Here is an 11,913-nt window from a genome sequence, read left to right as displayed (position 1 = left end):
TAATTTATTTTCTGTGTTAATTTTCTTGTATTTCGCTTTGTATATTGATAATTTATTTCAGACTTTGTATTAACATGCACAGAATGACAATGCTATTAATATTTATTTATTTTGTAATAAAAATAAAAAAGAATATAAATAAAGCTGGAAATTTTTTGGATTAAAGGCGTTTAACGTTGAAAATAGTTCATACTTTTGGGACAAAACGTCTGCATTTAAGTGCATGATAATCATTATGGTGGTGGTGAATAATTTAGAGAGTGGATGTTCTTTTCAAGCTTCTAAAAATCTCTGGTAGTACATACAAAATAAAGGTATTTCTAACAGAAATTCTGCGTAAAATAAAGGTTGAATTATGTGAAGAATTTAAGCATTTATTTCAGATGGCATTTTAACAATATTATTAAAACGCTTTATTGAGCTTTGCACCGCTTAATTCAACAATACAAAGCAGATACATACATTTATTATTATTAGCGGTTGTGATTTTCTTCTTTTAATTGTTGTTGATATTTCTAGTTATTAATAATATTTTTAATGAATAGTAGTACATGGGGCTAATTTAAGCCCTTCTTGTCTGTGGTGCATCTAGGGGCTTTTATCCCTGTCAAAACCTTTGAGACGATTGGAGGCGTGTCCATGGATAGAACAGGAAGGGGTCACTACAGATAGCACACAGAAAGCCGGTGTGTGTTTTGCTCAGTTCTGAGAGAAAGCGAGCTGAATGTCGGCGAGAGCGATGAGGCTGTGGAGTGTGTGCTGTGTGCTGTTTTGTGTAATCGCGGCGGTGCTGGCGGGGTGAGTGGAGCAGAGTTTTCCTCAGTGTTTGTGCGAGTGCAGCGAGTATCAGAGCTGTTCCACATGTTCCTCTGTGATTGGTCTGCGCCTCTCCACTGACTTTACGCGTGTAATATACCCGAGTCTTGCGAGAAGGAGTTTTTACACAGAGTTTAGCAGATTCTAATAAACACACGTGCGAATATACGCCTTTAGCCTTAAACCATTAAATAAACGGTTGACTTGTCTTTGGCCTGTCTTCAGTGCTGTTGGATTTAGATTTCAGTGTCAAAGGCATGGCACGTTACTTTTAAAAATGTTAGATCACTACAGTTGCATACTGTGTGTGTTTTTGTAAATGATATGATGATGATATAAATCTAAAGATTAACGTATGTCTATTTGCTGACTGCTTTTCATTTGTAAATGAGGGTGTATGCTAATGTAACTACAAAGCACTGCTAAATGCTACCTCCAATGCTTATTAACTCATGGTTTCAAGACTTGTTAAACCGGTATGGAGAACTACATTTGTCCTAATGTTACTCCTGTGCAGTGATTTTCACTGAGCACAGCGTGAAAACAGTTTCCTCTCATTTCAGGAGGGATTTCTATAAGATCCTTGGGGTCAGTAGATCAGCTTCTGTCAAAGACATAAAGAAAGCCTACAGAAAGTTGGCCCTACAACTTCATCCTGACCGAAACCCCGATGACCCTAATGCCCAGGACAAGTTTGCAGATCTGGGAGCAGCTTACGAGGTGTGTGCTCTTTCTGGAATATGACCTAAATATGTGTATAAAAGCTATGCAGTTAATATTGATGTACATGGCATTCTAAGCTTAATCGCAGTATTTTCACTACATTCTTCATATAATTAAACTGAATAAAGTGTAAATGTTCCGCAACAGAATCTGGGGCAGAGTGGTGCATTTTGTGTCGCTGCACATAAAATACTCATCGGTTTATATGACAGGCTTCTTTCCGTTGTTGGGGAAACAGTGGATGATGCTGATTGGCGGAGAAAAACGTGTGGCCTCCTTTGATTGGTTCACGTTATGCGTTCTACAAAAACCGACGTGGATCTTCAGCGGAAGTTGTTTAAGGTCCCTAGGCTGAGGCTAAAGGTGCTCGATATTCCCTATGTAGCGCACTACTTATGCCTACAAACAGAGACCCCTGCGTCCAGAAATAGTACATAATCTCTTATTAGGGATTCAGGCACGTGTGCAGAATTCTCCACTGGACATAGACTCTGTTTATTGGTGGAAAGCAACATTTCACAATAGACATAGTGCACTACATAGGAGATAGGGAACAATTTGAGTTTCACCCTGCGTAACTGAAGACAAATGAATCCAGTATTCTGTCAATAAAGCAAGCACATACACACAAAACAGCATTTGTTTTCAAAATGATATATTTCCATCCATTATCTGTAACCGCTTATCCAATTTAGAGTCGCGGGGGTCCAGAGCCTACCTGGAATCATCGGGCGCAAGGCGGGAATACACCCTGGAGGGGACGCCAGTCCTTCACAGGGCAACACAGACACACACACATTCACTCACACCTACGGACACTTTCGAGTCGCCAATCCACCTTGCAACGTGTGTTTTTGGACTGTGGGAGGAAACCGGAGCACCCGGAGGAAACCCACGCAGACACGGGGAGAACACACCAACTCCTCACAGACCCGGAGCGGGAATCGAACCCACAACCTCCAGGCCCCTGGAGCTGTGTGACTGCGACACTACCTGCTGCGCCACCGTGCCGCCCTTATGATATATTTTATTTATTTAAAGTAATTATGGACCATTCCTTTTTTTTTCAACTTATTGTTAAATGTTCATGCAATGTACCGCACCTGACATTTATACACGTGATGTAGAAAAATAACATTTAAATAAAATATCAAATTTGGTTTTAGGACAGGTTTTGTTTTACACCATATGGATGTACAAAATGAATATAAACATTTACACCAGAGCTAGGATTTTATTCTAAATGATCTAACTTGATATAATGAGAAATAACTACATTCTCAAGCTATGGTATGTATAAAACAACTAAGTAAAACAATCTTTGTTGACCTCAGGTGCTCTCGGATGAGGAGAAAAGGAAACAATATGACACTTATGGAGAGGAAGGGTTGAAGGAAGGCCATCACAGTTCACATGGTGATATATTCTCCAGGTAAGCATTGAAATATCATCCATTAAGATTCATTTTTTTTTCTATTTTTTTAATCTGATGGTCAAGAATGGGGAATTTATATTTTTAGTCCTACAGGTTTAGCCAAGGATTGAGTGTCCATAATAAATATACAGAACACTTCTGTATGCTAGTCAGCCAGACAGCAATTCATGTTTTCATTTAGGATTTTTCTAAACAAAAAAATCTTCAGAATTATGTTGCAGATATTCATTCATGATTTCCTCACTTATGCTTTGTCTGTCAGCCATTTGTAGCATGGTCGAAACAGCCCTCAATTAAGTAACTGTTCTAATAAATGTTTTATACTTGAATATGAACAAGTATGTATTATAGCTAGAGTTGTCCCTTTTCTGTGGAAAACTGTGGGAACAGATAATGAAAATATTACAGAAGATATGCAATGTAAAGAAATATAAATAAATACATAAATATTTGCTAAAAGACCCAAGATGTTTTAATGGGATCCATTTCAAAAACAAAAAATAAACAATATAAGCTTAAGAAGAATCATTATTTTTCATGCGTATATATTACTTTAAAAATTTGGATTTGAGAGGCAGAGTAGTGCTGCAAGTACAGTTTGTGCCTCAAAGCTCTAGGGCCTCGAGATCCTAGAGTTGGAACCCATCCCTAAACCTAGCCTCAGGTCATTAAGTGAGAGGAGAAGGTGTGTTTTCCTTGAGTGCTACATATGGTTTCCAGTCAAAAAACACACGTTCATAGGTCAACTGGCTAGGTGAAACTGTCGAAGATTAAGACCCTGATTAGGACCAAGTAGTTACAGAAGATGAATGAAAAATTTTAAATGTAATTAAATGAACAGAAATGAACATGAAACTATGGTGAACACATTCTTTTAAGTGTCATTGATATTGCGTTTGTTTTTACTGGATCTTCTGTTAGGTAGATGTTAATTGATTAAGCCACTGTTCTTACATAAGCATGGACTCTACTGAATCAAATCAAATTTATTTATATAGCGCCTTTTACAACTGACGTTGTCACAAAGCAGCTTCACATAATTTCAGAACAGAACATTTAAATCAAAGCCCAAAGTGAGCAAGCCGAAGGTGACAGTGGCAAGGAAAAACTCCCTCGAGGCTGGAGGAAGAAACCTTGGGAGGAACCAAGACTTGGGAGGGACCCATCCTCCTCTGACCAAACTATAGATTGAATTTTAAATGATCACCAATTAAGTGTCATTATGCTACATTAATAATAATAATAATAATAATAATAATAATAGTGACATCAATCTTGGGGCATAATAATAGTGCATCAGATTGGAAGAATCAGTCAGTGTTGCTAATCTGAAGTATCCTCTTGTGCTGATGTTACTGATATTACAGATTTTGTTGCACCTATAGTGAGTTGCTACTCTGCTTCCATGTAGTAGCTGGAAATAGTTATATTTTTGTCAAAAGAGCCATCAATTAATCTCTCTATGTGAAACCTTAGTTGAAGAAAGGTGGCCATGGAGTTAAAGCAGCAGTCTGAAAAGAGCTGTTGTGAACTGTGGGTTGTTAATAGCTTCAAATTATAAAAATATATTAACAATGTTAAAAGAATAGGATGTTATATTAATAGTTTGGTGCATTACCACACATTTACCTTTTTACCACATAACTTTATACATACACTTCTGAAATAGTTTTATTTCATATTATTATTATTATTCTTATTTGCTTTATGATAATTTTAGTATTAAGTTATACCACTGCCAAATTGTGTACGCTAAAACTTCCAGTGCCTTTGTACACGGTATACATGACTGTCCTGACATGTGCCTTTTTATAATTGTTGCAGCTTCTTTGGAGACTTCGGGTTTATGTTCGGTGGAAACAGGCAGCAACAAGACCGGAACATTCCCAGAGGAAATGACATTATTCTGGATCTTGAAGTTACACTGGAGGAGGTTTATTCTGGAAATTTTGTGGAGGTCAGATTAAATTAAAATAATAACTGGACATGTTGTGATTTATTTATTTATAATTATATATATGTATGTGTATGTCTAACTACAAAATGCAGTATCTTATTGATATGGTTTTGTTTTATTTGCCAAATATACCTTCTGGCTACTTTCAACTTGTTATTCCTTTTTAAACCAAATATTACCATACTATATAATTTATACAATAATATACCATATTATTGTATGAATTATGTACCATATAGCTTATGTATTCCAAAATATTTTATTTGGAAATGAAATATGCTTTGATTAAAACATGGCCCAAGGTTTATTAACACCTACTTATCCAAATTTATTTTACTAAAACAAATGGTGTTAGCAACAAATGTATTTCCTTTTGCTCAAATGACAACTTCTACATTTCTTGGCTGGCTTAATATTTAACTAGTTAGTTGGAATATTTCTGTAATATTTTGATGGCAGCTAGCAATAACAGCATTAGTGAGGTTGCTCATCACTCCAGAGAATGCCACTGTGGAGAAAATCCACTGCTTCACAACCCAAAACCTTATATATTGCGTATGTTTAATTTAGGCTCATGTGTGGCTGCCGCAGAGTGTCATGTTTAATATCATGCTTTGATATGGAGAAAATAATCTTTGAAACATTTGTTTCACAGTGGGTGCACCTTAAAATACGTGAAAGCACAAATAAGGGGTGCTTACAAATATTTTTTTCATTATGTATGTGGTAGTATAAGAATATTAAGTGTGCAAAATCACGCTTGTCACAGAGATGAGTTTGAGTATTTGAAATAAACATTGTTGTTAACCAAATTGCCATCTGGTCATTGCTGATTAATTCTGAAGCCAAATTCTACTAAGTTTTTCTCAAGGAACATTTCAGTTGGTTTTTAGTTAATAATTGGGTAACAGTTTTTAAATTAGTATTGCCTTCATTTATTTTATGTACATAAACATATACATGTTTCTTCATGTTACAGTAGGGAAGACATTAAAAGCACTGATTTATGTCCTGTGGGTGTGGGTGGGACTATGTCAGCTTTGTATGTGGGTTTTTTTTTTCTCCCCTCCCCTCCTCCTTCCCCTCTCTCCCCATTTACCTCATATATCGTCTACCTTTCTCATGAAGGTTGTTAGAAACAAGCCAGTTGCTAAAGAGGCTCCAGGCAAAAGAAAATGTAACTGCCGACAGGAAATGAGAACTACACAGCTCGGACCAGGCCGCTTCCAGATGACTCAGGAAATGGTCTGTGACGAATGTCCAAATATTAAGTAAGTCTTACTTCCACCTTAAGCCAGTGATATTCAGGAGATTTAATACGCCTATTAAAAAGCATTGATGATCTTTTCAGGCTTGTAAATGAGGAGAGGACACTAGAGGTGGAGATTGAGCAGGGAGTGAGGGATGAGATGGAATATCCCTTCATTGGTGAAGGTATTGTGACTGTACAGAAACACTGATGTTTCTTTTCATATGTAGTGAAGTTTCACACTTAAATAACTTGAGTTATTGATGTGTAGAATAAAGGCTACGTTTTTTTTTCTTTACTCAGGTGAACCGCACATCGACGGAGAACCTGGAGATCTTCGCTTCCGTATCAAAGTGTTAAAGTAAGTAAGGATGGAGTGTTGCAACTATTACAGATTGTGAGTTGGAATGTGGGTAACCTATGTAGAGGAAATTGTATTCGAAAAATTTGTCAATTTACTCAAAGCAAACACATATGGCACAAAATCACAAATCTGACTTCCTAAAATTAAACAATTCAATAATTTTAATTAATGACTTTTTTGACCAAGTAAATGTTAAAAATTATGGAATGACACATTATTGAGAGAAATATTTTGGAATCTCTTTGTAATGATAATTTCTACAATAAATACAGGCTACGTCTAAAATTGCAAATTAGTCAGGTGTTGAAAGAGTGTGCATAAACAATATCTATCTGTTGGACTTGGCTAATGTAAATAAGTCCCCAGCAAGAGAGCTGTTAAAAGTATGGAAGGAATTGTAAAACTCCTTCAGGAAGGACATCCAACACCAGTTGTTGCCAGCCCTGATGTAGGTATAAACAAAATGGTAAAGTTATAAAAGTAAAACATACAGGAAGACCAAGGAAGATGTCTAAGCATTAAGACAGAAATCTCAATGCATTATGCATTGAAAATAGAAATTAATTTTAATAAATTTGATTGAAAATTGATGGTCCATGACAATGCTCCACACTGCAAATTTGATCTTTCAGCATCTATTAAAGAAAGCTAGAACCAGTTAGATTTAGAATATTTTTCATTAGTGAGGTCTGTGCATCAAACAATTCAAGCCCGAAGAGGAGCAAAAATAATTTACTTAGTTATTTGAAAGGATGTTTGAATACATAATTTTTACCTCAAATTTGATTAATTTCATAAACGTTTCTACTGATTTATCTGGAAAATAATTATGCCATTTATTATAATAATTTAACTGAATTTGTTTGAGGTATCTTTCACAAAGTCAGAAGGTTAATTACATTTTGTATCATTGCTGTGATATGTTTATTTGCTATAAAGTAAAAGGTGTTAATGTCTTCTGGCAAAAATTATGGAATCACCTCTTAGTTCAGATACTTTTGTGAAGAATCAAGTATGATAAAGCCATTCATGCCAAATTGTCAGTCAGAAGTCACATCAGTAAGTTATATCACTTACTATAAATACTATATATAATGCATCCATAGTAAGTGTAATTTTCTTTCTGTATTTCTGACAGTGATTGTTTACAGCTTTAAGAGTAAACCAAGTGAACTTGCCATTTGTATAAACATTAGGGCCATGCCATATTGCATCGCTCACAATAATATTGTGATAATTTTTAAAATGATAATAGTGATATTCTGACTTGTTTACCCATACATAATATGGCATACGTTCTTTACATGAGTCATTTAGCCACAGATATATGATAGACTTCAAAGATTGAGAAGCACTTTATTTATTCATGTTTCTGTGAAAAAAAAAGAAATTATTTCTAGAAAAAATGTTTGTATTGTGACATTTATATTAGATCAGTTTATGAGCAATAACCCTGTGAAGGTGCAAGATTTCATTCCACCAAAGCAACAGAACACATGCACCAATACTGACGCTTGTTTCAGATGTGTTGGAAATAATGTGTTTATGAGATAAGTGCACAACAAACCCTGACAAAATCATAATTATTACTGGGAAACCATTTTTTTTAAATAAACTTCATCTTGAGGCATCATTACAAAGTAGTAGGGGCCAGTGAATATGTAAACAATGATTTAATAATTTAGCAGCCACACACACTGAAATATGGCTGGTACATGAATAAATACACCAAACCTAGACAGGATGGGACTTCCCTGGTTTAGGGGTACACAAATGTTCAATATGTAAGATATATATTTAAAATTATTAATTGAATTATATATTTCTTTTAAATTATTGATATTTGTTGGCTACAACAAGGTGTTGATTTTCTGTTGTCCTCTTTTGGAAATGTTGCATAGAGAAATAGCTGTTTACTGATTGACTGTTTATTTTATATTCTAGGCATCCAATTTTTGAGCGCAGAGGTGATGATCTATACACAAACGTCACCATCACTCTGGTAGAAGCTCTGGTTGGTTTTGAAATGCACATTACACATTTGGACAGTCACAAGGCAAGTTTCACTATCACAATTCAGAGTCTTTACTATTATTCCAAGTGTTCTGGTGCTAGATGTTGCCAAAAACATAAGCTGTGCTGCACTTGTAGATTTCTAACTGCATTTCTTTGCCTTGTACATGTACTGAGCAATGACAAAGTTGAATCTATCTGTATCTCTTTCTCTCTATCTCTCCTGATTTTGCAGGTTCATATTGTTAGAGATAAAATAACCAAGCCTGGAGCCCGCATCTGGAAGAAAGGAGAAGGACTTCCCAACTTTGACAACAACAATATCCGTGGATCACTAATAATCACATTTGATGTAGATTTCCCCAAGGAGCAGCTTGATGACCAACAGAAAGATGGTATGGGAAAGCAAGAAATTGTGGGAAACAGAGTTTTCTGTGATATCATTAAACAAGTACATATTTAACCACGTCCCATTACCTACACTTGCTCACTCTCAGCCTTAGTTTGTACGTGCTTTTTTTAGGTGTGAGAGATTGTAGTGTGTCCAGTTTTCTTCATTTTCTCCCACAAAGCTTCTTAAGGGCACCCCTGAGTATTTACTGCACCTTTCTCACAAGTGACTCACACCACATTTGTATGAAGAATATCACCCACAGAGAAGCCACTGTGGTTTTGTGAGGTTTCATGTATAAACCAAATAGAAAATGGCCAGGAAAATGGAAAAAAAAGAAACTTTAGTTGGAATCGGTTTCTTTTTCTTTGTCAGATTTGAGGAGAAATGATTTTGAGTGTTCAGAAGGCCATGAACTCTGAGATTATGTGGAAAACACTGTTGGTTTATCTTACTGATGTTAGTTTTTCTCAACTGCTAGGACACTAAACCTCATTCTTGGAGTAAAATTGTCAACCAGCAAAATGTATTTATCAAGTAAATCACTCTTTTCACAAAACTTTAAACAAAAATCACCTAGTTGGAAACAGGTTTCAGGTCTGATGCAGCCGTTTTGCAAAACTCTAAACACATTGTCACTGACATGTACACATTTTGTAAGTTAATGCACTTTGATCCTAAATGGCACACACACATTCACAAGCCACAACTTAAACACACAACAGGTTAAAACTCTGAACACATCATTGATTAGCATGGCCATGATTGATGCAAAGCAGTGTGTGCAACCTATAAGCAGAATCACAGTGGGCTTCATAATCAGGACATACAGAGAAGAAAGCAGGTACAGTATTCTGTGTTTGGTACTTGAATGGTCCAACAGATTAATGCAGTGAAATACAGCAACAGTGTATTATTGAACACAATATAGCATACGTTTTGAAGGGATCTGCTATGCAAGCAGATATGGATAAAACAAGCCTTTAAATTACCATTTGGGCACAACTTGCTAAGACTGGATTTTCAGTTGATATTAAATACTGTAAATGCAAATTAATTTATTTATTGATATACACTGAGCCTTGCACCCAATTATTCCAGGTAGGCTCTGGACCCACCGTGACCTTGAATTGGATAAGCGGTTACAGATAATGGATGGATATACACTAAAGGATCACTGGATTGGGAACACCTACCTTTTATTTACATTAATTTTCCATTTTATCAGCTCCCCACAGTTATTTTCAGTCCAAGCTTTAAAAACTCTAGCAGCACTGCTGTGTCTGATCCACCTTTACCAGCACAACACAAAATAACACACCACCATCACGTCAGTGCACTGAGAATGACCACCACCCAAACCATACCTGACCTGTGGGGGTCCTGACCATTGAAGAACAGGGTGAAATGGGGATAAGAATGTATGCAGAGGAACTACACCCTGTAATTGTAGAATTACAAAGTGCTCCTGTGGACAGTGAAGCTAAGAAAATGAATGTAGATACAAGTTAGGCATTCCGAATCCTCTCTTTTTCATAAAAGCAAGAGGGCAGGGTTTTATAATGTTGTTTAAAGACTGCTATGTGGTGTTTATGCATTGTCTGGCTTCGTGTGTCCTCTGACAGCAGTGTTTGGTTTGGTTTTATACAAAGGTGCATTTATTATTTTGAGTTTGATTTTTGCAAAACAAGTCAAAGGTTTAGTGAATGTAATTTGAAGTTTGGGTTTAGCGTTTACTGTTTAGAGAAAAGGAGCAGAGAGGAAAAGTGTTTGATCAATTCAGAGAAACTGTAAATGAGAAGTAACTGGGTCATGTGGTAATTTACACTCCTGTTCACACTGACATTATCATGAACATTTGTAATTAAAAGAATGGCTTAGGGCAGGGCTTTTGTGTGTGAGCGAGTCACTAGTCAATCCTATAATGTTTGTTGCTTTAAAATCCTTTATTTTCTTGTTTCTGTTTAGTGGTAGCTACAATGCATTCATTCATTCATGCAGTCTCTTTCTGTTTCTGTGTGCAGGTATAAGGCAGCTGTTGAAGCAGACTCCATTTCAGAAGGTTTATAATGGACTACAAGGATACTGACACACCAGCCAGCAAAATCAGGACTGATTCAACTTTGCCGTTCCTTACACCACACACAAAGACACCCACAGACACGCACAGAGAAACAAGCATCGGGCGGTTATTTTTTTCTCTCAGACTGTACTCAGGTCGACTCTGTGTGGTTTTTATTTCTGATTTGGATCTTTTTTTTTCCTGTTTGTGTTGAATTCAGCAATTTTATGAAAAGCATTTCTTGTCTAAATTATTTTTTTCATTTTTAGAAAAGATTTTCAATGCCTTTCTGATTACAGAGTGTGATTAGCGCATTACAATTTCTGTGAACACTTAATTGATTTTCTATGTTGGTCAACTGTTACCAAGTTCTGGACTGCAACAACAGAGGGAAATTAGAGATGCTAAAGCTTAATATCAGAGGACACTCAGAAAAAATATTGTCTCTGTACTGTTCATCTTAAAGGTGGAATTTTCATGGTTTACATGAATGTATGATTTGTAGGCTTAGACCTAATTGTTACCCCTTGCTTTCTATTTTCTGTGAAACTCATTTTTTGTCTTACCTTTCTATTCCCACTTTTACACTTGGTCTTATCCTCAAGAAGAATTTACATAGTTGTGGGGATTAGACTGATTCAGCTGGGGATTTTTAACATGTCGGATATCACCACCCCTTCTGAGACGCTTCTGATGTTGGAATCTCTGTGTCACCTGTACAGTCACCTGCTTGAACAAGCTGGCATGACTTCATCTGTGAGAAAGGGACTCGTGCACTAAAATTGTCCAGGTGCCCAATGGAATGAAAGTGTGTGTGAAAGTTTGTGATTTTCAAATTATGACCTCAATTAAAACTTTCTAATGGTGTTTCAAACTGGCCTCTTTGAAAACATTCACTGAATG

General features: G+C 36.1%; 1 protein-coding gene across 1 annotated transcript; it reads left to right on the top strand.

The window, feature by feature from the left end:
* Nucleotides 1–627: 627 nt before the first annotated feature.
* dnajb11 (DnaJ heat shock protein family (Hsp40) member B11) lies at nt 628–11,868 on the top strand. Its single transcript, XM_066686650.1, has 10 exons — nt 628–798; nt 1,380–1,536; nt 2,874–2,971; nt 4,799–4,931; nt 6,060–6,202; nt 6,283–6,365; nt 6,484–6,541; nt 8,489–8,600; nt 8,793–8,952; nt 10,973–11,868. Exons 1-10 carry the CDS (start codon nt 725–727, stop codon nt 11,035–11,037), a joined length of 1,083 nt encoding a protein of 360 aa, XP_066542747.1. The 5' UTR covers nt 628–724; the 3' UTR covers nt 11,038–11,868.
* The last annotated feature ends 45 nt before the right edge of the window (nt 11,869–11,913 follow it).

Source organism: Hoplias malabaricus, chromosome 12, assembly GCF_029633855.1.
Source record: "Hoplias malabaricus isolate fHopMal1 chromosome 12, fHopMal1.hap1, whole genome shotgun sequence".
Taxonomy (NCBI): Eukaryota; Metazoa; Chordata; class Actinopteri; order Characiformes; family Erythrinidae; genus Hoplias; species Hoplias malabaricus.
Note: the sequence above shows the minus strand (reverse complement) of the source record. Positions and strands in the feature narration are given on the sequence as shown.

Excerpts from the sequence above, each read along its gene's own strand:
- dnajb11 (XM_066686650.1), top strand. The coding sequence starts at position 725 with ATGTCGGCGAGAGCGATGAGGCTGTGGAGTGTGTGCTGTGTGCTGTTT. Across the intron at positions 8,601-8,792 it reads CACATTTGGACAGTCACAAG|GTTCATATTGTTAGAGATAA; the intron begins GCAAGTTTCACT and ends CTGATTTTGCAG. Across the intron at positions 8,953-10,972 it reads TGATGACCAACAGAAAGATG|GTATAAGGCAGCTGTTGAAG; the intron begins GTATGGGAAAGC and ends TTCTGTGTGCAG.